The 23,221-nt window shown below is 37.8% G+C and overlaps 1 protein-coding gene across 1 annotated transcript; it reads left to right on the top strand.

Annotated features, from left to right (window-relative positions):
- The first annotated feature begins 642 nt into the window (after window positions 1-642).
- LOC131537388 (GTPase IMAP family member 7-like) lies at window positions 643-22,993 on the top strand. Its single transcript, XM_058770764.1, has 3 exons — window positions 643-724; window positions 19,488-19,528; window positions 19,681-22,993. Exons 2-3 carry the CDS (start codon window positions 19,516-19,518, stop codon window positions 20,604-20,606), a joined length of 939 nt encoding a protein of 312 aa, XP_058626747.1. The 5' UTR covers window positions 643-724; window positions 19,488-19,515; the 3' UTR covers window positions 20,607-22,993.
- The last annotated feature ends 228 nt before the right edge of the window (window positions 22,994-23,221 follow it).

Raw genomic sequence — 23,221 nt, 5'->3', positions numbered from 1 at the left:
TGAAACAATATAAGCGCTAGAGATAAAGGTGACGTCATTTGACTTGATCGGAAATGTGCCGTAGAGATTAAAGTACAATTTATGTCCTACTATTGTTTTTAGATACACAGCGATAGTTTGCAGTTTACACGTATATGTATATACGTATATATACAAGTCTTACATTTATAACTATTTCCCGCCTCCAGTTCACTCACGCGTTTGAAGATGAAACGTCACATGGAGCGCGTTGCTTTCTGGGAAACAGTATCCCACGCAGTGTCTTCAGATGCATACATCAAATATCAGCAAATGTAGCAGCTAATCCGGGCATCCCATGCATACAGAAAATTCACATACTATTCACAGTATTCACACAGCATACTGCAGTATAGTAGGAGTTGTGTGGTAGTATGCCATTCAGAACACAGCTTCTGTACTGATTTCAGTGTACTTGAGTTATATTTAGCAGATTCTGGCAAATATAGTAGGTCATCCGGGTATTCCATGCATACAGAAAATTTGCATACTATGCGCAGCATACATACTGGATACTGCAGAAATAGTAAGAGTAGTATGATAGTATGGCATTTTGAACACAGCCACTGATTTTCCTCAAGATGGAATCATACCATGTGACCAGCAACAGGGTGGGGAAAAAAAGCAGAACAATCTGTCTGATCACAAATCGAAAGTGTTTCAAAGACTTCTGTTCCTGGTGCACAAGACCATTTTACTACTGCAAGTAAGTTTTAATAAGCTTTATAGTTAACAAAAATTATTATAGTTACTTGGAGTATGAAGGGATTTCATACATAAGTATGATTTAAATTTGAGTTTATAGGCTATGCTTGTTCCTGGCGTACTGTTATCTGACGACCTAGATGCAGCTGGAAATTACGTGAATCGTTTGATGATCACACATGTTAAACATTGAGCTTATTAAAATGAATAATGATCCTTCCCACCCCATGCTTATTTCATTTAGTCTGCGTTTATCATTTCAGATAATTTCAATAACTCTGCAGAGCACATGTAGTGAGAAATCGAAAGGGTTTTTTTCTGGGTCTAATTCTTAGCGGTCAGTTAGACAGCTAAACTCCAACATACATTCTTTAATGTAATTCGGTATCTTAATAATATAACCAAAAGTAATTTAAATGTTTTGGTTCACATAGCATATCACATACATTCCTTTTTTTCAGATAATGAAATATTGTAGGAGTATCTAAAATTAGTAGCCTATGATGAAGCAGACCTGGGGTGGCCGTCTTGATTTAAAATGTTCACACGGGACACGGAAAGCACAATAAAGTGGCAAGTTCATTATCTGTGCGACACAGGCAGTTTTGGCAGTGGTCTCCGCACGCGTGAGCCACGTTTTCTTCCCCGCTTCCGTATACCTACTTCACACACACGCAGAAAAAGGATGTGTTACATTTTTACGTGACTGATAACTAAAATAACAAATCACACATCTTTACTTTGCATTTAAAACAGCCAGGTGCTTATGCTGTCCATTAGAAAGTGCTGTTTTTTCAGGACACTTGACAGAGAGATGCTCTCCCTGCTAAAAAAAAAACAATAGAAGCCCAATAGAAACCATCTCAGAAATTCCAATGGTTTCCATTAAAATACCATTATAAACCATTAGCTTTTTCCAGTAAAACCATTACAAAATTCCTTTTTGTAGTGTGTTTTGGGCATTTTTCCAATAGCATTTAACATCCCACCAATAGAATCCATCACATACCAGTAGACACCATTATAGTTTCCATTAAAACCAATACAATTCCCATCATAACCATTAAAACCATTACATTTTCTATTGTGTTTTTGGGCAGGGTTCTATTGGTTTTTTCAGCAGGGCTCTCTCAAACACACGCACACAATCATTTTGAATTATCAATGTTTTTAAAAACTCAGTTGATGATTGTTGTTTAATGGACCTCTACTTCCACCTGAGGCAACAGTCCTCCTTATAAAATAAAATGTTAAAAAATAATAAAATAAAAAAGTAATCAAGATAAAAACAAGTTTTTATATTTTTACATTTACATTTTACATGATCCATATTCCATCTGCTACTCACTATGTCTTTTCAGCTGTGCCTATTCATAAGTTTTATTTCAGAAAGCCACAAAATAAATAATTTCCTTAACATTTTTTAAATGTTCTCAATAATTAAAGTGTTTAGAAACAAAGTATTTGTATTTAATTTGAGTTTTTGTAAATTATCTCTTATTTTTGTTCTATAATTTCAGAGTTGCCTTTTTAAATGTAGTTGACAGACTTATTTTTCCTGTAAATTGCATAAAACTGATAAAAATATTTTAAAAATACCATTCACTTAAGCATACTGCAGCTGTTACGGGGCTGACGAGACGTGAGACGTACGGATCCATATGCAGACTTTATTATGCAGAGACGTGGTCGTACAGGCAGGGTCAAACAATGGCAATCAGGTATAACAAGGGCGAGACAAAGAGTAAACAGAGACAAGCGTGGGTCGATGATCAGCGAACAGTATCCAAAGGGGCGAGACAGGAGAGGTAGTCCAAAATGTCAGCGATTGTCCAGGCAGGGGAAAACACGATTAAACAAAGGCAAGGAAAACTAACGGGGCTCTGTAGGGCAGCGATAATGCATACAATACTCGGCAACGAGGGAGAGAATGTCCAGGGTTGAAATAGTGTGTGTGATTTGTGATGCTGTGTGATCAGGTGTGCGTGTGATTGGTGCAATGAGTGATTGATGACAGCTGTGATCAGTGTTGGATGATGGGAATTGGAGTCCATGTGATGTGTGGTGTGAAAGTCCATGTGGTGAGCGGGTGACCTCTAGTGGTGAGTGACCGGGAGTGCAGACCAGATTCGTGACAGCAGCAGTGATTCATATTTCAACCACAGAAATTAGATATTTTATTTTTTATTTAACCCTCTGGGGTCCGAGGTCATTTTGGGGCCCTTGAGATGTTTTGACATGCCCTGATATTTGTGCTTATTTCAGCTACTTAAAACATACTATTGACCAACATGTAATTTTTTTTGTATTCAGCACAAACTGTGCTACAATAATATGTGACCAAGATGGATGTACATGTTTGCATTTTATAGAAAAAAAATATTATGCGTGGTTTGTAAGTTTTGGGGAAAAAAATGTAGCTGAAATAAGGCCATAAAACCCACACTAAATAGTCCTGAACAAGACTTTTGAGTAATCAGTCTTATAGGCTAGAATATTTACTTCAGAATTATGTGAAAATCATTCTGCTTACTCATTCACAGAAAACAATATATTGATTTAAAATTTTCAAGACATGTTTTGTGATCGAGGGTCTATATGCGAGGGAGTGGCAATGGCCATGAATATTAAGTGATTTTCACCCGAGACAAAGGGCCCTCCCCTAATGGCCCCTAATGGCCCATCAGTGTGACTGTGACTGTGAGGCAGGTAAGAGAGAATGTGAGGAGATTGAAAAAAAGGGTTTTTTAAATTATTTGTATTTTATTTACAACACAGTATAATCAAAACATACATAATGAAGGTCAAAGACACATTATTGTGCACACTGATCTAACCACAGAGATGTGAACAGACTTTGAGTCATTCCTGCAACAGATTCTGTTCAACAAGTGAAACAAGTAAATCATACCTGATATTTACGTGTGTTATTTATGTTTCTACTTCTTTCCATGGATTCAAGAAGAAAAAACATAATCAGTAGAGAAGGAGCTTGTTTTGACATAGAATATCAGTGTAGTTGAACATCTGATGTTGGTGCAGCGCTCTCAGAGGAAAACAGTTTGAAGAGACATCAGGATACATCTGGTGCTGGTATCTGATTCAATAAAATACAAACAAAAAACATTTGTGAGCATGTTAATATCAGGAACATCTGTATATATATCATAAATATCATATATATCACTATCATAAAAAGAGAAAGAAATCTTATATCTGAGAAACTAATTATTATTGTTTAGCACGTTATTAAAATCTATTTCTGAACAGAGTAGGCTATTAATAATAAACATGTACTAAACATACTTAGACTCGTAGCATTCATCATGTTACAGTGTACACTCATATTACTTTATTGTTTTATATAGAGCATGAAAACATCATCGCGCCGTAAGAAATTTAAATACAGTGAATTGCCTATCATATTCAAAATGTTTTACACGATTTCAAACATTGTAGTCAGGAATTATAGTTTGGGAAAAACCCAACTATGATTTTGTAGTCATACAGTATTGTTCAAAATAATAGCAGTACAATGTGACTAACCAGAATAATCAAGGTTTTTAGTATATTTTTTATTGCTACGTGGCAAACAAGTTACCAGTAGGTGCAGTAGATTCTCAGAAAACAAACAAGACCCAGCATTCATGATATGGACTCTCTTAAGGCTGTGCAATTGGGCAATTAGTTGAATTAGTTGAAAGGGGTGTGTTCAAAAAAATAGCAGTGTGACATTCAATCACTGAGGTCATCAATTTTGTGAAGAAACAGGTGTGAATCAGGTGGCCCCTATTTAAGGATGAAGCCAGCACTTGCTAAACATGCATTTGAAAGCCTGAGGAAAATGGGTCGTTCAAGACATTGTTCAGAAGAACAGCGTACTTTGATTAAAAAGTTGATTGGAGAGGGAAAACCTATAAAGAGGTGCAAAACTTATAGGCTGTTCAGCTAAAATGATCTCCAATGCCTTAAAATGGAGAGCAAAACCAGAGAAACGTGGAAGAAAATGGAAGACAACCATCAAAATGGATCGAAGAATAACCAGAATGGCAAAGGCTCAGCCAATGATCACCTCCAGGATGATCAAAGACAGTCTGGAGTTACCTGTAAGTACTGTGACAGTTAGAAGACGTCTGTGTGAAGCTAATCTATTTTCAAGAATCCCCATCAAAGTCCCTCTGTTAAAAAGGCATGTGCAGAAGAGGTTACAATTTGCCAAAGAACACATCAACTGGCCTAAAGAGAAATGGAGGAACATTTTGTGGACTGATGAGAGTAAAATTGTTCTTTTTGGGTCCAAGGGCCACAGGCAGTTTGTGAGACGACCCCCAAACTCTGAATTCAAGCCACAGTACACAGTGAAGACAGTGAAGCATGGTGGTGCAAGCATCATGATATGGGCATGTTTCTCCTACTATGGTGTTGGGCCTATTTATCGCATACCAGGGATCATGGATCAGTTTGCATATGTTAAAATACTTGAAGAGGTCATGTTGCCCTATGCTGAAGAGGACATGCCCTTGAAATGGTTGTTTCAACAAGACAATGACCCCAAACACACTAGTAAACGAGCAAAGTCTTGGTTCCAAACCAACAAAATTAATGTTATGGAGTGGCCAGCCCAATCTCCGGACCTTAATCCAATCGAGAACTTGTGGGGTGATATCAAAATGCTGTTTCTGAAGCAAAACCAAGAAATGTGAATGAATTGTGGAATGTTGTTAAAGAATCATGGAGTGGAATAACAGCTGAGAGGTGCCACAAGTTGGTTGACTCCATGCCACACAGATGTGAAGCAGTTTTTAAAAAAACTGTGGTCATACAACTAAATATTAGTTTAGTGATTCACAGGATTGCTAAATCCTAGAAACAAAAACGCTTGTACAAAATAGTTTTGAGTTTGTACAGTCAAAGGCAGACACTGCTATTTTTTTGAACACACCCCTTTCAACTAATTGCCCAATTGCACAGCCTTAAGAGCGTGCATATTATGAATGCTGGGTCTTGTTTGTTTTCTGAGAATCTACTGCACCTACTGGTAACTTGTTTGCCACGTAGCAATAAAAAATATACTAAAAACCTTGATTATTCTGGTTAGTCACATTGTACTGCTATTATTTTGAACAATACTGTATAGTCTAGTATGTATGATTTTATAGTAGTCTATGATATGATTCTGTAGCCACAGACTCAAACATGCTTTGTACAATAAAAGGATGTACTTTGTACTATAAAAATGATATTTTATATCTGAGAAACTAATTATTATTGTTTAGCACGCTATTAAAATCTATTTGTGAACAGAGTATTAATAATAAACATGGTCTAAACATTCTTAGATGTGTCGCATTCATCATGTTGTCGTTTGGGGGAAAACCCAGCTAACTGTTAGTAAATCTGTTCAAGTTTATGTCACAATAAAACGGTAACTAATGTAAAAAAGAAACATTACTTACTCATCTCCTCTGCTGGATGAAATCGTGTTCTTCTTTCGAGGGAAATCCTGCTTTTACTCGGCGCGTCTTCCAGAAACGAACAGTAGCCGCGATGAAGGACCTCCTCTTTGTTTGTGTTGGGCGTTTGCACGCGCGCACTTACCACGCGGCTATTTACATATGAACAGTGCGAGCCGCGCGAGGGCGGGATCACATTAGAGATAATGAGTCAGACGGGAAAGATTGAACATCGTGTTGGTTTCATACGGATTACTTCATCACAGAATGTTTGTTTTCGATAAGACTTGCTTCATTTCAAAGTAGACACTTCAAGCTTTCTATAGATATATTTCTCATGTCTCTGTGTGAAGTATTTGCTGAGTTACAGTTCATTTTAGTGACGCGTTTCTAAAAACAGTTCGCGGAGACGGAGAAGACAGAGAGCACACCCTGTTTGTTTTCTTTATTCTTCAGAAGCACAAAGTTTAGTTGTTTTTATGAGTGTATACAAATAAAAGTAGACCCCTTACAGATTCGAATGGTGTATTGCTTTTATCTGTACGATCAAAAATGGCAGAGTAATTCAAGCTAATTTCGGCCTTATCAGGAAAATCTGCCTCAAAACGCGTATATGCGTTTGTCGACCCCAGAGGGTTAATACAGTTATTGGTATTATTGGTCGCACCACATGAGTGGTCACTCCAAATGACAAAAATACCTTATATCATTAAAAATCTACTTAGAGACATTTATTTCTGTATTTCAGTTATTTCTGTACTTTGCCCAATCTTGGCTGCTCAATTGACCCTTAGCCGGGAGTTTGATTAACAGGCGATTTGACATATTATAACGCCGAATCCGCCATTTTTGTCCGACAAACAAACCAGACAGGAGAGTAGATTAACGTCGGTGGGCTTGAACTTGAAAAATGGTGTGTATTGACATCTTTTCACGGTTGAACCAAGATACCTTCTTATGTTCATTCATGTTTATTTTGTGCTATGACTAGTAAAGATGAAGAGATGATCGGTTCACATGCCGCTTGAACTGAGGTGCTACAGCGATCTGTCATGACACATTAAAGAGCCACAAAACAGTATTTGTTGTTTGAATTTCTTTTTAGAAAATGGCTAAATTTGAACACAGAGACTTTGTTTTATAATAAAAGTAACCAGCTCTGTTTTGTCTGTCGGTGCATTGTCAGTGTCATCTTTGCTCCGTGATGTATTTTTCACTGCGTGAGAACATGATGCGTGGCATAAAAGTGCCATGGTTTGTTGGATGTAGCAACAGTAACTAAGGGCAGGTCTTTGCGAAGGGTCCATTTAGAGTAGGAGGAGGTTGCTGGCTCAGGTTCTGAGATGACAACATGAACATCTTTCTTATAGTTAAAAAATGACATCTGGAGTTTGTGCTAGACTGCAGGGTCAGAATTAACATGCTATGGTGAGTGTTTATTTTACTTTGCTTGGCAGTGTAATCCTGTAGAATAGATTAAAATAGTTATTAATAGGGCAATTCTACACTGTAAACCCAAATGTTCAAAATGATTAAATAGAGTAAGTAGAGTAAACTTAATTTTTAAAACAAAAAGTTCTACTAACTTAGATTTTTTGAGTTTCTGCGACTTTTTGGAGTTGATAAAACGTATTTGTTTAATTCATTTGAACTACTTGATGAATCAAGCACCACTTAAATGTATAATTTCACTGTACTTACTTTTTTAATTGTTTCAACATTAGTGAGAGCGACTGATGTGAGTTTTGAGATTAACAGAATTAATAGAATATATTACTCCGATCAAATTTCAAAGCAGCAGGTGGCGGTAATGCACTTCACGCGCTGGTTTGCCAAACACGCACGAAAACTAAAAAAGAAGAAGCCACCGTGTGGTGAAGGCGGGAATCAACCGATCTCTGCCGCAAGTTGGATCTGTGCACTTAACTTTTCGATGATAATCATCACGAGTCTTAAAGTAAGTGTTAAATATAAACACCAGTAGCCATAGGCTGCTGTGGAGATGAGAGTCAGAACTGTGAATTTCATCTTGCAGCTGACTAGAAAACATTTGTTTATCAATAAATAATTAAAATGTCTCCTTTTTCTGTATATTAATAATCATTAAAAAAGTGTCCACTAGGACGCAGCGTCTCATTCCCTCTCAGGGAACCATGGTTACATAGGTAACCAGAGACGTTTTTCCTGTGAAACACAAAAACTAAAATTTAAACAAAATTGATATTTTATGCTTTGTTAATAGCCAACCCTTCTCCACTCTACAGATATTGTTGCTTCTGGTTTGTGCAATGTAAAATCGCAGAATGTCTACAAAATATGTTGTCTCCCAGAAACTTGTCTTTTTTTGTCATGTCCGTAACGCATGTGTTTTTCACTCATTTAAAATATAAAACAGGTTTATAGACTCATGCTTTTCTGTTGTCTGGACTCTATTTTAAGGGGTTTAGAAAAATATAAAGAGATGGTTCAATATATTGTTAATAAATATAATCTAATAGAATTTATATTTCAGGTTTTGACTGCAAATGTCACGTACGTAAAGGTGGAATTGCCCAATAAATAAATAAATAATAAATTACTAATAAATGCATAATTACCAAACTAAAATTATATGCTCTGAACATTTTTTTTGTTTTGTTTTCTCATATTGTACAAAGATTAAACAAACCGTCTGAAATGACCCAAATTGCATAAAAATCTATTCCAAGTTATATTTAAATAAAGTATTAAAATATAAAATTTTATGTATATAAACCATCAACTGAATATAAAAGCACAAAAACTACCAATCTGGGAAATATATCTATAATGGAAAACACTCTGCAGTGGTCGCACCACGTGATATTTTCAAATTCAGTCAAAATTTACAATTTTGCACAGAATTGGCCATCTAAACAAAACAAGCTAGCTAAGGCTACGGCCTTAAAATCACTTAATTTTAAAATTTAATATGAATTTATATGTACACAACATTCTTAATGTTTGAACAATTACAACAGATATTATTATTTTTGTATTTTAAAATTGGCCTGTCAAATCCTTATACGTCAATAACCCTATATTGGGGATTAATACTTTTACTTAGCAAGGATGCTTTAAATTGATCAAAAGTGATGATAAAGACATTTATAATGCTACAAAAGATGCTGTTCTGAACTTTCTATTCATCAAAGAATCCTGAAAAAATTAGACTCCGCTGTTTTCAACATCATAATAATAATAATAATAATAATAATAATAATAATTTTCAGCCCAGTAGTTTAATTCCCAAGACCAGTCCAGCCCCTGCCTTTATATACAGATACATAAAATTGACATATTACATTTCTAAAGAAGGCTTTCTGAAATAAAACTTATGAATAGGCACAGCTGAAAAGACATAGTGAGTAGCAGATGGAATATGGATTATGTAAAATGTAAATGTAAAAATATAAAAACTTGTTTTTATCTTGATTACTTTTTATTTTATTATTTTTAACATTTTATTTTATAAGGAGGACTGTTGCCTCAGGTGGAAGTAGAGGTCCATTAAACAACAATCATCAACTGAGTTTTTAAAAACATTGATAATTCAAAATGATTGTGTGCGTGTGTTTGAGAGAGCTCTGCTGAAAAAAACAATAGAACCCTGCCCAAAAACACAATAGAAAATGTAATGGTTTTAATGGTTATAATGGGAATTGTATTGGTTTTAATGGAAACTATAATGGTGTCTACTGGTATGTGATGGATTCTATTGGTGGGATGTTAAATCCTATTGGAAAAATGCCCAAAACACACTACAAAAAGGAATTTTGTAATGGTTTTACTGGAAAAAGCTAATGGTTTATAATGGTATTTTAATGGAAACCGCTTATACTACGGTTGCCACACCTCAAGACATCGATCAGATGATATATTTCAAGGCATTCGTCTGGTATTTCTACTTAAATCGCTAATGTGATTAGGATTATTTCTTCCGCATCTCAGCCAATGTAGCCGATGGATTGAGACATATAAAAAAAAAACTAATTAACTCAGATATGTAAGGAGAAATGTTCTATAAATGAGTTAACTTCAGCAAAACTTGCATTTAATGTTCTATTTTTCAATGGTTCCAATTGGGAGTTCCTATCAATTGTTGTAGGTGGGGCCTTAATTAGTGGGACACCGAAGGAAAATATATCACTTCTCCTTTAAGCGTTCGCGCTCAGACGCATAACGTATGCGAACGGAGAAGCAGAGGTAGTTTTACTCTCTCATATTTATCTTGCATTTACTGTCTCTTTGTAATCGTAGTCACTGCATTTATGATGTTAAAGCATTGTTAAGAGGTTCTGTCATAACGTGTATCAGTGTGATTAACTTATTTTCATTGAAAGTAGCGCTTTTAACCGTGTCAAATTTTAGCGCTTCATTCGCACATGTATTTCTCCATGCAGGGATGTGAGAGTAGGCCTTCTGATGTCAGTGTATACTAATTTTGCCTCACTACCCTGTTAAGGAATAAATTCAGTGAATCCATCATCCCACTATTGGTGTAGTCGTGTTTCTGTGGTGTCCGGAGGTTACCATTTGAAGTCTGCTACACCAACGCCTCCGTTGCTAATTCCAAAACGTCATTTTAAACCTAGTAACGGAGGCTTGAGCCGTTGATAACAGATTAATGCAGTTAATACAGTTAATAACTAAGTTATGAGAGAGAGAGAGAGAGAGAGAGAGAGATTACCTCTGTGCGTCTCTCAATAGTGTTCGGCAGCAATGTCTCTAGTTATAGTGAAACTTAGTTCCTTTTGTTCACGAACAGCGCCGTTGTTGTTTCCTCGCTTATGAGAAATCATGTAGTTTTTAAGTTGTTTACTGATAAAATCGTCAGAGTAGCGCTAACAACATTAGCGCAATGTATGTTAGTGTGTGTGAAAACTGTAACTGTTATGTATGTGCGGTCTGTGAGGGAGAGAGAGCGGGAGAGATAGAGTATGTGCTTTCCGTACATAATAAAGTAAAATTTTGTGGCAAAAACATGGACATGATCTGTCGTTTTTATCATATAGTTTACTATATTTATTTATTTGGCCAGTGTCATCGTGGTCACTGCTGTTGTAAGACCTTTGAAATAACAGAAATCATTTGGTGAAATGATATGGTCATGTAATGCGGTCAAGAGATGTCTGGAACTACGTTCGCCGTGCGTTTCCCTGAAAATAATTGCACACCTCAGAACGTTCATCAACCAATCAGATTCAAGCATTCAACAGCCCCGTAGTATAAATATATATATACACACATTTAACAGGGCTCTAGACTGCGACCATTTTTTGAGAGTGTGTGAGTAAAAATTTGACGTGGTCGCACGTGTGCGAGTGCATGGTCTGTGCAGCTCCAAAGCGTCTGCTTCACACAGTGCGTGCTGCAGATCCGCGGCACATTGTAGCAGGAGTCAGATTTCACCGATCACATGAAGAGAGGGTTTTCAGCGCGATCGCTTCGTGGGTAGAGCCTGGTTTATACTCGCTGCATCAGCACGAGCGCGAAGGTGCGCGCCACGGATGGAGCGCAACGGAGGATTTGGTTTTCAAGCTAAAGTAAAAGACCGCTTCTTAAACCAGAGAAGGTGAACATGTTGGTATTCTTGTAGAAAAAAAAACATGCAAGTCTTGTCACCGACAGACAGTTTAGTTTTACTTTTCTTTTTGTTTTCGTTTTGAAAAGCATGTTATCTTTGCTGTTTACCTCAAGTTACGCTATGGAGGCTTTCCTTAATTTTTAAATATTATTATTATTTGATTCCTCAGTGTTTGCTAAACATTCTGTAATTTATTAGTTGGTATATAATACAGCATGTGATGTATCCTATGCCATGCCTCGTCTTATTAGTTTTAGTTAATAAATGTTATGTAAGCTAGTTTGTCATTGTAGCCTACTGTTTTATTGTTGTTGTGCTTCTTAATTAAGAATAACAATGAATCCATGTTTTGTTTTAGTCTTAAAAAGTGAAAGGTGTATAGATAAGCAAAACAATTATCTTTTCTTGTAAAGCCTGACACCAAGATCGTGAATTTGAAAGTGAAAGCGAAAGCGCACGAAAAAAGGAATTCCTGTTCACAAAATTTAAATCACTTATGAATAATACTGATGAAAAAGAACAGGTTGAATGTTGAACACTATCGTTACCATATAACTATAAACTATGATAAAAGTTCATCAGCATACATTGATTAATTAAATGTTGTATCAAATAAATAAATACATAAAAATTGTGACCAAATGATGTGACCAGTGGGAGGAATGAGTCTAGAGCCCTGTATAAGTATATATATATATATATATATATATATATATATATATATATATATATATATATATTGTTACGATCTTTAAACGGCTCAGGAATATATCGTAACATCAACATATTAAAATGCTGCTATGATGTAAAGTAGGCTGGAAGAACATGACAGACAATCTTTGCAAGAGAAAATTACTGGGTTTATTCACATAAAAGCCGAAGCCACTAGTTCCAGTAATATATTGATGAGCGATGTACAATGGAATAATAAAGAAAAAAAAATTGGGAAGACAAACAAGAAAAAGTGGCGCCAAAGAAAAAAACATAATATAACAAAAATAATCCTTAAACTAACCCTAATCCTACTCAAAGCAAAATGTGAAAAAGAAGCCGAAATCTTCACGCACGCGGCGCTAACTAACCTAACTAAATAACAAAAGTACAAAGGGTGGCGCTCACCACTAACCTAGTGTGCTTAACAGAGACAGACCTACGGGCAGTGTATACCGCGGCATACTGACCTACCGCTCGCCTTCCCGTGATGTAAAACAAAACACACTAACACATAGCACACCACTCAGATCGCTCCACAGAGCTCAATCCTCCATTCACTACACAGAGCTCAATACTCAGTTCGCTACACAGAAGACAAAAACAACACCAACGAATGAACGCGCCATCCTCTTAAAACCAGCTGAACGGCCTCCCATTGGTTCTGGAACGTCGCCTCAATGATGACTGACGTCCGGCTCAGCCAATCACAGCAATCCTGCGAGCAGAGATAATGAGCTAGGGACGAAAGAGAAGCAAATGAACATAATGGCCAACACGTGCAAATTACCCCACGTATACAGATAGTGAAAACAAAACAAAACACACGTGGAACGTAACACTTCCCCCCCTGAGGAACCAACTATATGGGACAAAATCGACCAAATAGTTGTTCAAACAGTAGTGCTCAACCACAGTTATACGCAACTCTAGATAATGCGTCAGCTATCACATTCTCGACGCCTTTCTTGTGATTAATTACCAGATTATATCCCTGTACAATCAGAGCCCAGCGCATTAAACGCTGATTCTGGTTATACATACGTGATAGAAAAACTAAAGGGTTATGATCGGTAAACACGATTACCGGAATGTTACTCGAGCCAAGATACACGTCAAAATACTGGAGAGCCATCAGAAGTGCTAAAGCCTCCTTCTCGATCGTCGAGTAGTTTAACTGATGTTTATTAAACTTACGCGAGAAGTAACAGATGGGATGATCAATGCCATCTTTACCCTCCTGTATTAACACTGCCCCAGCACCAACGGCACTCGCATCCACGTCAAGTTTAAACGCAGCAGCACAATCTGGTGCGGCTAAAACAGGAGCGTTACACAAAAACGCTTTAATCGAGTTAAAAGCATGCTGACAGTCGTCAGACCATAAAAACGTGCGGGAGGGACTAAGAAGCGAAGTCAGCGGCTGTGCAATTGTCGAGAAATTTTTGCAGAAGCTACGATAATAGCCTGCCATCCCCAAAAATCGACGGAGCTCACGTCGGGTGGTTGGAATAGGGAACTCAGCTATCGCGATAACTTTAGCTTCTAACGGGCGCACTTGACCTTGACCAACTTCTTTCCCAAGATACGTAATAGTGGCCCGGCCAAACTCACATTTAGCCAAGTTTAAAGTCAACGAAGCTTTCTCAAGTCGTTCAAAAACCGTACGTAACGAGGAAATATGTTCTGGCCAGTCAGACGAATAAATCACCAGGTCATCTAAATATGCGTTACACTTAGGCACTCCAGCCAACACAATATTGATCAATCGCTGAAAAGTGGCTGGGGCATTACGCATGCCGAAAGCCATAACAGAATATTGAAGAAAACTATCAGGTGTCACGAAAGCTGAGATGTTAGAAGCACGAGTCGTAAGCGGAACTTGCCAATATCCTTTTAACAAGTCTAACTTACTGACATAACGAGCTGAACCAATGTTGTCCACACAGTCCTCCATGCGCGGCAATGGAAAACAGTCGGGTACGGTTACTGCATTTACTTTCCGGTAGTCAGTGCAGAATCGCGCAGTACCGTCGCTCTTCGGCACTAATAAGCATGGAGAGCTCCAGGGACTACAACTGAACTGAGCAAGTCCATGCTCTAATAGATACTCAACCTCATTCAGCATAATATCTCTTTTCACTGCGTTCACACGATATGCATGCTGTTTGATCGGAGCAGCCTCACCCACATTAATGTCGTGCTCTAGAACTGTAGTGCGAGAAGGTACATCATTAAACAGAACATTAAAATCATTAATCAACTGCATAACATCATATCCCTGTTGTTCAGATAAATGAGATACATAGGATGAAAAATCGGATAATACCTCCGAGTTTTTAAGACGAGCACACTGTTGATGAGTATGACGCAGGATCACTCCATCATCCTCCGGATCACCAACCTCGACAGCAGCACAAGCGATCAACACAGGAGATGCCACAAGAACGGCAGTTTCGTCTGCGGGTAAAACATCACTCTGGACACCTTCTCTGTGGTGAAAAGTTTTTAACATGTTCACATGACACACACGAGTCTTTCGTTTCCTATCAGGAGTCCCAATTACGTAATCGGTGTTACTAAGTTTTCTCACCACCTCATATGGCCCAGAAAACCGTGCTGATAGGGCAGACCCTACCATAGGCAACAAAACCAACACCGAATCGCCTTCGTTAAAGGAACGCTGTACAGACTTACGATCATAATGACTCTTCATCTTTTTCTGTGCATCTTCAAGTGACTCTCTCGCCACTGAACAAGCTTTATGTAAGCGTTCACGGAACTTACTCACATAGTCTAACACGCTCACTTTCGGGCTAGACTCAAACGACAATAGGTTTTCCTTAAGCATTTTCAAGGGTCCTCTGACAGTATGACCAAAAATTAATTCAGCAGGACTGAATCCAAGGCTTTCCTGGACTGCTTCTCTAATCGCAAATAAAAGTAATGGTACCCCCTCATCCCATTCGTTACCCGTATCCATACAATACTTCCTCAGCATTGCCTTAAGCGTTTGATGGAATCGCTCAAGCGCTCCCTGGCTTTCAGCGTGATAGGCACTGGCAACCCTATGAGATATACTTAAACTGGATAACACTTGAGTAAAGATTTTCGAAAGAAAATTAGTGCCTTGATCTGACTGCACAATTTTGGGTAAACCGAACGTGAAAAGAACTTCACAAGGGCTCTAGTGACAACAGGCGCTGTAATCCTTCTCAAGGGTATTGCCTCTGGAAATCTAGTCGCCGTGCACATCATTGTCAAAAGGAATTGATTACCGGACTTGGATTTAGGCAAGGGACCGACACAATCAACAATAACGTGTTCAAACGGTTCTCCTATCACAGGAATAGGAACAAGAGGAGCACACGGAATTACCTGATTCGGTTTACCAGTAATCTGACAGGTGCAACAGGTGCGGCAAAAACGTGTGACATCAGTTTTTACTCTCGGCCAAAAGAAGTGTTTTAAAACTCGATGATAGGTTTTCTTGATTCCTAGATGTCCTGACAAATCATGATCATGAGCTAAAGATAAAACTTGTGGTCGATAACAAGAAGGAATCACAATCTGATACACACTATTCCATTCAGCATCATCTGCACTATCAGAACACCACTTACGCATCAGTAACCCGTTCTCAACAAAATAAGCAGTTTTTCTCTCTTGAATTTTCTCTAGAGGGACAACCGCATCAAAACACTTTCGAAGACTTTCATCCTCTTTTTGAGCAGCAATAACCCCATCGCGCGTCACACGCAATTTTACATTCAAAGTCCTCAGAACAGGTGAATTTTCAACAATTTTACTCTCATCATGGGGTAACACATCACTTATAAAAACAGGTGCCATAAATGTTTCAGCCAAATCTTCAGCATCCATTTTACGAGACTGAGCTTGCGTAACTGCACAAACTGGAAAAGTTTCAGGATAGGACCTCAACAGTTCATCAGGCTGATCTGACAGAACTGGGTTATCAAACACTTCCAGCAAAGGCATGACTTTCCCACCGGCTAAATCATTGCTAAGGATGAATTGTACTCCTCCAACAGGCAAACTCTCACGAACGGCCACCTTCACAAACCCTGTACACAATTCTGACTCCAAATGAACCTGATGCAACGGAACCTGGACAAAACCCATCTCAATGCCCTGTACCAGCACATTACTGCCACAATAGGTTTGCTCAGAAAACGGCAGTACATCTGCACTAATAAAAGACTGCATTGCCCCAGTATCCCGCAACATTTTTATGCATATCTGCTCCTCAGAACTTCCTGTAATGGAAATTAACCCTTCCAGCAGAAAAGGAGCGTAACTAGGATCAGGCTTGTCACTACGCTCAATTTTAACAGGATCAACCACTTTAACAAAACCAGCGCTCTTATGTACATAATTCGACTGTTTTCATTTTAACACAACACAGTCAGCAATTAAATGACCAGGTTTGTGACAATAAAAACATTCGCGATCCTCTTTCACTCTCACAATTGCTGGTTTCGGACGTGATGAACTATTCAACTCCCCTTGAAATGATACAGCTCTCTCAGAACGCGCAAAAGTGAACACATTTTTATGCGTCAATGCAAATTCATCTGCCAAAACAGAAGCTTGCGACAAAGATGACACTTTCTGTTCATTTAAGTAAGTGACAACACGCTCAGATAAACAATTCTTAAATTCCTCTAGAAGAATTAATTCTCGCATGTCTTTAAAATCATTCGCCTTACTCGATATGCACCACTTATCAAACAAAACGCTTTTTTCTCTCGCAAATTCAACAAATGACTGATTAGAATTCTTCTTATGGCTTCTAAACCGCTGCCTGTAAGCTTCGGGTACCAGCTCATAAGCACGCAAAATTGCAGCTTTTACTGCTTCATACTTCATGCTATCCTCTAACGACAATGTAGCGCAAACATCTTGGGCTTTCCCAGTTAATTTGCACTGCAACAGTAACGACCAGACATCTTTGGGCCACTGAAGTGTAGACGCAATCCGCTCAAATACATTAAAATACGAATCAACCTCTGTTTCTCGAAACTGCGGCACAAGAGAAATATGTCTACTGACCTCAAAGGTGGTTCCCCCCAAACCAGCATCAGCGGGCTGTAAAGGTTGCGTAACTGGAACAGGTGTCATGTTGCCTGCACTCAATTCAAGCTCACGCAGCCTCACCTGCGTCTCCGCCTCAATTCTGCGAATTTCAAGTCGAAATTTCATATCTGCCTCCATTCGACGGCTTTCTGCCCGTTCGCGTGACTCCATTTGCAATCGTGCTAAACGGACCTTCCCTCGCGCACCAGACTCATCTGAGCCAGGAGAAGATGGATAGGGCGGCAAAACAGCTTTGGCTTCAGAACCCTCCACCTCAGCCGTTTCGCTCAGCTCCTCCTCATCAGGGCGACCATCCGCACCAGAGGCAACATCACCGACACCGATAGGCAACTCCAAAACACCTAATTCCACCAACCTTTGGGATACAGTAGACTTAATCTCTTTCTTTAGCCGCTGCTTCGAAACAGCGATCTTGAAATGAGCAGCGATACACATCAAATCGTCTTTCCTACACTTATCAAATTGCTCCACCGTAGGTGCACTAACAAAGGTATCTAAATCAAAATCAGCCATAATTACTCCTGTCAGAATCACTAACCATATAATCCTCCAGCCCATCTGCTAAACACTACCTCGCGAACACTAATACTCTACAAGAAAACACTGAACATGGTCATTCCACCACTCACATCAGCAGCAATCAATATCTTGAAAAAAAAACGAAAAAAAAACGACGAGCCCCCATTTAATGTTACGATCTTTAAACGGCCCAGGGAATATATCGTAACATCAACATATTAAAATGCTGCTATGATGTGAAGTAGGCTGGAAGAACATGACAGAATCTTTGCAAGAGAAAATTACTGGGTTTATTCACATAAAAGCCAAAGCCACTAGTTCCAGTAATATATTGATGAGTTATGTGCAATGCAATAATAAAGACAAAAAAAAAGTTGGGAAGACAAACAAGAAAAAAGTGGCGCCAAAGGAAAAAACATAATATAACAAAAATAATCCTTAACTAACCCTAATCCTACTCAAAGCAAAATGTAATAAAGACATCGAAATCTTCACGCACGCGGCGCTGACTAACCTAACTAAATAACAAAAGTACAAAGAGTGGCGCTCACGACTAACCTAGTGTGCTTAACAGAGACAGACCTACGGGCAGTGTATACCGCGGCATACTAACCTACCGTTCGTCTTCCCGTGATGTAAAACAAAACACACTAACACATAGCACACCACTCAGATCGCTCCACAGAGCTCAATACTCAGTTCGCTACACAGAAGACAAAACAAAAACAACACCAACGAATGAACGCGCCATCCTCTTAAAACCAGCTGAACGGCCTCCCATTGGTTCTGGAACGTCGCCTCAATGATGACTGACGTCCGGCTCAGCCAATCACAGCAATCCTGCGAGCAGAGATAATGAGCTAGGGACGAAAGAGAAGCAAATGAACATAATGGCCAACACGTGCAAATTACCCCACGTATACAGATAGTGAAAACAAAACAAAACACACGTGGAACGTAACAATATATATACAGTATATATATATATATATATATATATATACTGTATGTGTGTGTATGTGTATATATATACTCAGTAAAATGGTGTCTCAAAGAAATAAACAATGTGGCATTTCCTTCTATGACATCTCTTTCAAATATGTACCATATTGTAAATGGTAGTTTCATGTATCATCTGCTGACACAGATTTTGTATAAACATAAAAATAAGTCCAAAAACTTAACATATTTAAATAAGAGATTTCACTCTCCGGTTTCTTAACTAATGGGTAAAAATGCATTTGAATGTGCTCAGACAAACTGGTGGTTGAGGGAACATCATAAATTACTAATATCTGTTTCTAGGTATGAAGGAGTGCCCCGAGTCAAGAAATAACTGAATGTCATTTACCTTACAGGCACTGAAATCATCAACAGACAAAGATCATGGGAAATATCTGTAAGTTATGATAATTACATAGTCAAATTTGCTGTGTAAAATGTTATCTACAATGCTGATTAGAGCTATAGGTCAATCAATCACAAGATGTTTAAAAGCTTCAAAAATATTAAATTAAAGACTCATATTTTAACATGTTTCTTTTTTGATAGTGGGTTTAAGGCCTAAGATAAATATTGCTCTTATTGGGAACACAGGAAATGGCAAAAGCAGCACCGGGAATATGATTCTTGGAAAAGAAGTATTCGAAACTAAACTTTCTGCTTCAGCAGTTACAACTAAATGTCAGAGAGAGGAGAACATGGTTAATAATAAAAAAATCACAGTTATCGACACACCTGATTTCATTGACATCGATGATCATGATGAAAAGATTAAATCTGAGATCGTCAGAGCTTTGGCTGAATGCCCTAAAGGCATTCATGCTTTTGTCATTGTTCTAAAGGTTGGAAAATACTCTACACAAGAAAAAAAGTTAGTGCAGGAACTTCGGAACACACTGAATGAGGACGTCTTAAAACACACAGTGATATTATTCACTCATGGTGAGCAACTAGATGGCCAGACCATTGAAACATTTGTGATGACCAATTCACAACTACAGGAGCTTGTCAATAAATGTGAAGGTCACTGTCACATGATCAACAAGAACGGGAATGAGAAAATAAAAAAAGCGGAGGTGACAAAATTGCTGAAAACCATCGACAATATGGTGCAAAAGAATGGCTACTACAGCAATAAGCTGCTTCAAATTGTGGAGAAACAAATTCAAGAAAAGAGCAAGAAGAATGCACAGTTGCCAAAGGACAAAATGTCTTCAGAAGAGAAACAAGAAAAAGCAAAGAACACTGTTTGTCAACTTCAGTGGCTCTTGGAAAAAGTAGCAAAAGGGGTAGTGGTCAGTGCTTTTCTGGGTGTTTGTCAACTATTCATTTCAGAACTTCTAGTAGCTTTTGTAGAAAATATTTGGGGCCAAGAAGCATGTTCTTATACCAAATACATCACTGAAGGTAGTAAAGCAGCAGTCAAAGGAGGTTTTTCTGAATTTAAAGCAGCATTTGCTGATTCAAACAATTAGAGAGCAAAGTAATCAGGTGTTATTGATAATGTATTGATGATGAACTAAGGGGGGGCGGGGATATGTATAATGTATGGTATAAATTATGCAGCTGAATTGCCTTAGTATTTTCTTTTATTCTTACTATCTGTTTTTATTTTTGCTGTTGTTTTTGTTGTGACTTTTTAGTAGCTTGTTTTATTATGTTCAGAGTTTTATCTGAATATTTTGTTGATTGTTACCATTGTCATGTTTCATAGAGTCTTGATGTTTGTGTTTGTCTAAATGGAATTTTTTGTTTTTTGTGCATAAAATCCTTCAGACTATCTGTTCGTCACTAGAGCTATAATAATTCATATAACCAATGCTTTACTTTGTGAGATAAGGCACAAAAAAGGTCAAATGATTGGCAGCAACGGCTTCCTAAAAAAATTGTAAAATCTAAGAAAAATATCTTAACTTTATTTAAGTTAGGATGCAAAACCTTTATTTACAACTTTATTAAACACTGTAAAAAATGTACCGTAGAATTTACAGGATGTTACTGGCAAAAAATTTGCCAATAAAATCTTGTAAAATGATGTTAACTGCTGTAAAATGGATTACAGTATAATACTGCAAAGCAAATCACAGTTAATTGCTGTATGTGAAATACAGTAATATGTAGTATTTTTTACAGTAACATTGAATTAAACTTGTAGTTTATATTACAGCAATATTTTGTAATCTCGCTAAAGTACAGTATTTACCTACAGTATTTCAATATAAAATGTAATCTAAAATACAAGTTTATCAAATGATTTACAACAGAATTAATAAGAATTAATACATTACATAATATAATCAGCTTTAGAGAGTCTTGAAGCATCAAACATTTCTCCACATCAGCTGCTATTCTTTGCACCTACAAGAAATAATGAAAATTATCTTGTGATTTAAAAAAAAAAAAAAATGCATTTACATAAATGAGACCAAAATGAACACCCAAAAAGGCATATATTTTAAAATTAACTTTTACATTTGATTAATAAATTCAATTATAACAATACATTGTAGAACTGTACCACCAATCAAATTAAATAATTTATAATGCATAATTACAACTGTGTTATGACATTAATGTTGTACATAAATTTTTGAAATTACAAATAAGAAACGTTGTGGACTTCCGGTTATGGAGTGGTACTGAGAAGATGCGAGTTAACGTCCCTCCTATAATTTTGAATATAAATCCTTCAAGCTCACTTAAAATTTTTATACATCGAAAAAGAACAGAACTCAAGAAAAAGTGAATAACGAGGCTCAAGAGATGTCGCAGGATTCTGACTACGCAGACGAACTAAAGGAGGTAGAGGAAGATGACGACAGCGAATCTACTAAAGGAACCGAGTTGAACCCCAGCAATGCAGATGTGTTACAAGCCATTAAAGAAATGGACAAACGAGTTACGAGTAAAATTGACGATGTTATGTCAGCGGTCAAAGAGGTAAAGGAACGCGTGAAGGAGGCCGAGGAACGCATTTCTGGAGCAGAAGATGAAATCGTTCAACTTAGTGCTCGTGCAAACTCCCTTGAATCACAAGTTAAAAAACTGACAGAAAAGGTTGACGACATGGAAAACAGAAACAGACGGAACAACCTGAGGCTGGTGGGTTTACCGGGAAAAAAAAGAAGGAAGCGATGCGTGTGCGTTTTTAGAGGCCTGGATTCCAAAAATATTGGAAATGGATTCGAGCACATCGTTAGTTTTGGAACGCGCACATAGAGTGGGCCCACAACGAAATAAGGATGTTCGGAACACAAGACGGGATGCCAGTGTACCACCAAGAACACTAATAATGAAGTTCCTAAACTTCAAACAAAAAGAAGCGGTGCTTAGAGTGGCCAGGTCCAAGGGGGTTATTTCATACAAGGAACACACTCTTCGCTTTCATCCAGATGTTTCGGCTGAAGTTCACAGGAAACAAAGAGCTTATGATGGAGTGAGACAGAAGCTGCGAGAGAGAGGAATCGGTAAACACAGGATCATATACCCCGCTTGTCTGCTTCTTACTCACCAGGAGAAATCAAGGGTGTTTTTTACACACCGGAGGCGGTCGAAAGCTTCATTGAAGGATTAGAGACAGAATACAGGTGGGCTCAATCCAGCTGGACTATTAAAATCCTGAATGTAGGTTTAAAATAACCATAAACTATCCCTTTTGTTGCGGAAACTCGATAGTGAATCGAGACCAATTTGAAAATAAGTATGTTCAGATATTATTGTTCTCTGAAAATGTTAAAAAGTGTGTTTATAGTTTAATATAATATGTGAGAGTAATGTTACAAATAGGGTTGTGATGATAAATATAGACGCAGAAGTACCTGATAGTTCCTCACGGGTGTGTGGACCAATCAGCGCCATATACGGAGTGAAAGGGGTGGGGGGGGATCAAACGCAGTAGTATGGACTCTACTGGGGAAATCGGGGCTGTTGTTAAATGTTCTTTAAGTGTGTTGTTCATGATTGTTTATAGTTTTATTTTTTGCTTCTCAGTATTTAAGATAGTTGAGTTTGTAAAAGGCAAAATACCTCTTAATTGGAAATGTAAAAGATCATGGGGGAAACAGGGAATGTGGCATTTGTAACCTGGAAT

This window comes from Onychostoma macrolepis, chromosome 03 (genome assembly GCF_012432095.1).
Source record: "Onychostoma macrolepis isolate SWU-2019 chromosome 03, ASM1243209v1, whole genome shotgun sequence".
In the NCBI taxonomy this organism is placed as follows: domain Eukaryota; kingdom Metazoa; phylum Chordata; class Actinopteri; order Cypriniformes; family Cyprinidae; genus Onychostoma; species Onychostoma macrolepis.
The sequence above is the reverse complement of the archived record's forward strand: the minus strand, read 5'-3'. Positions and strand labels throughout refer to the sequence as shown.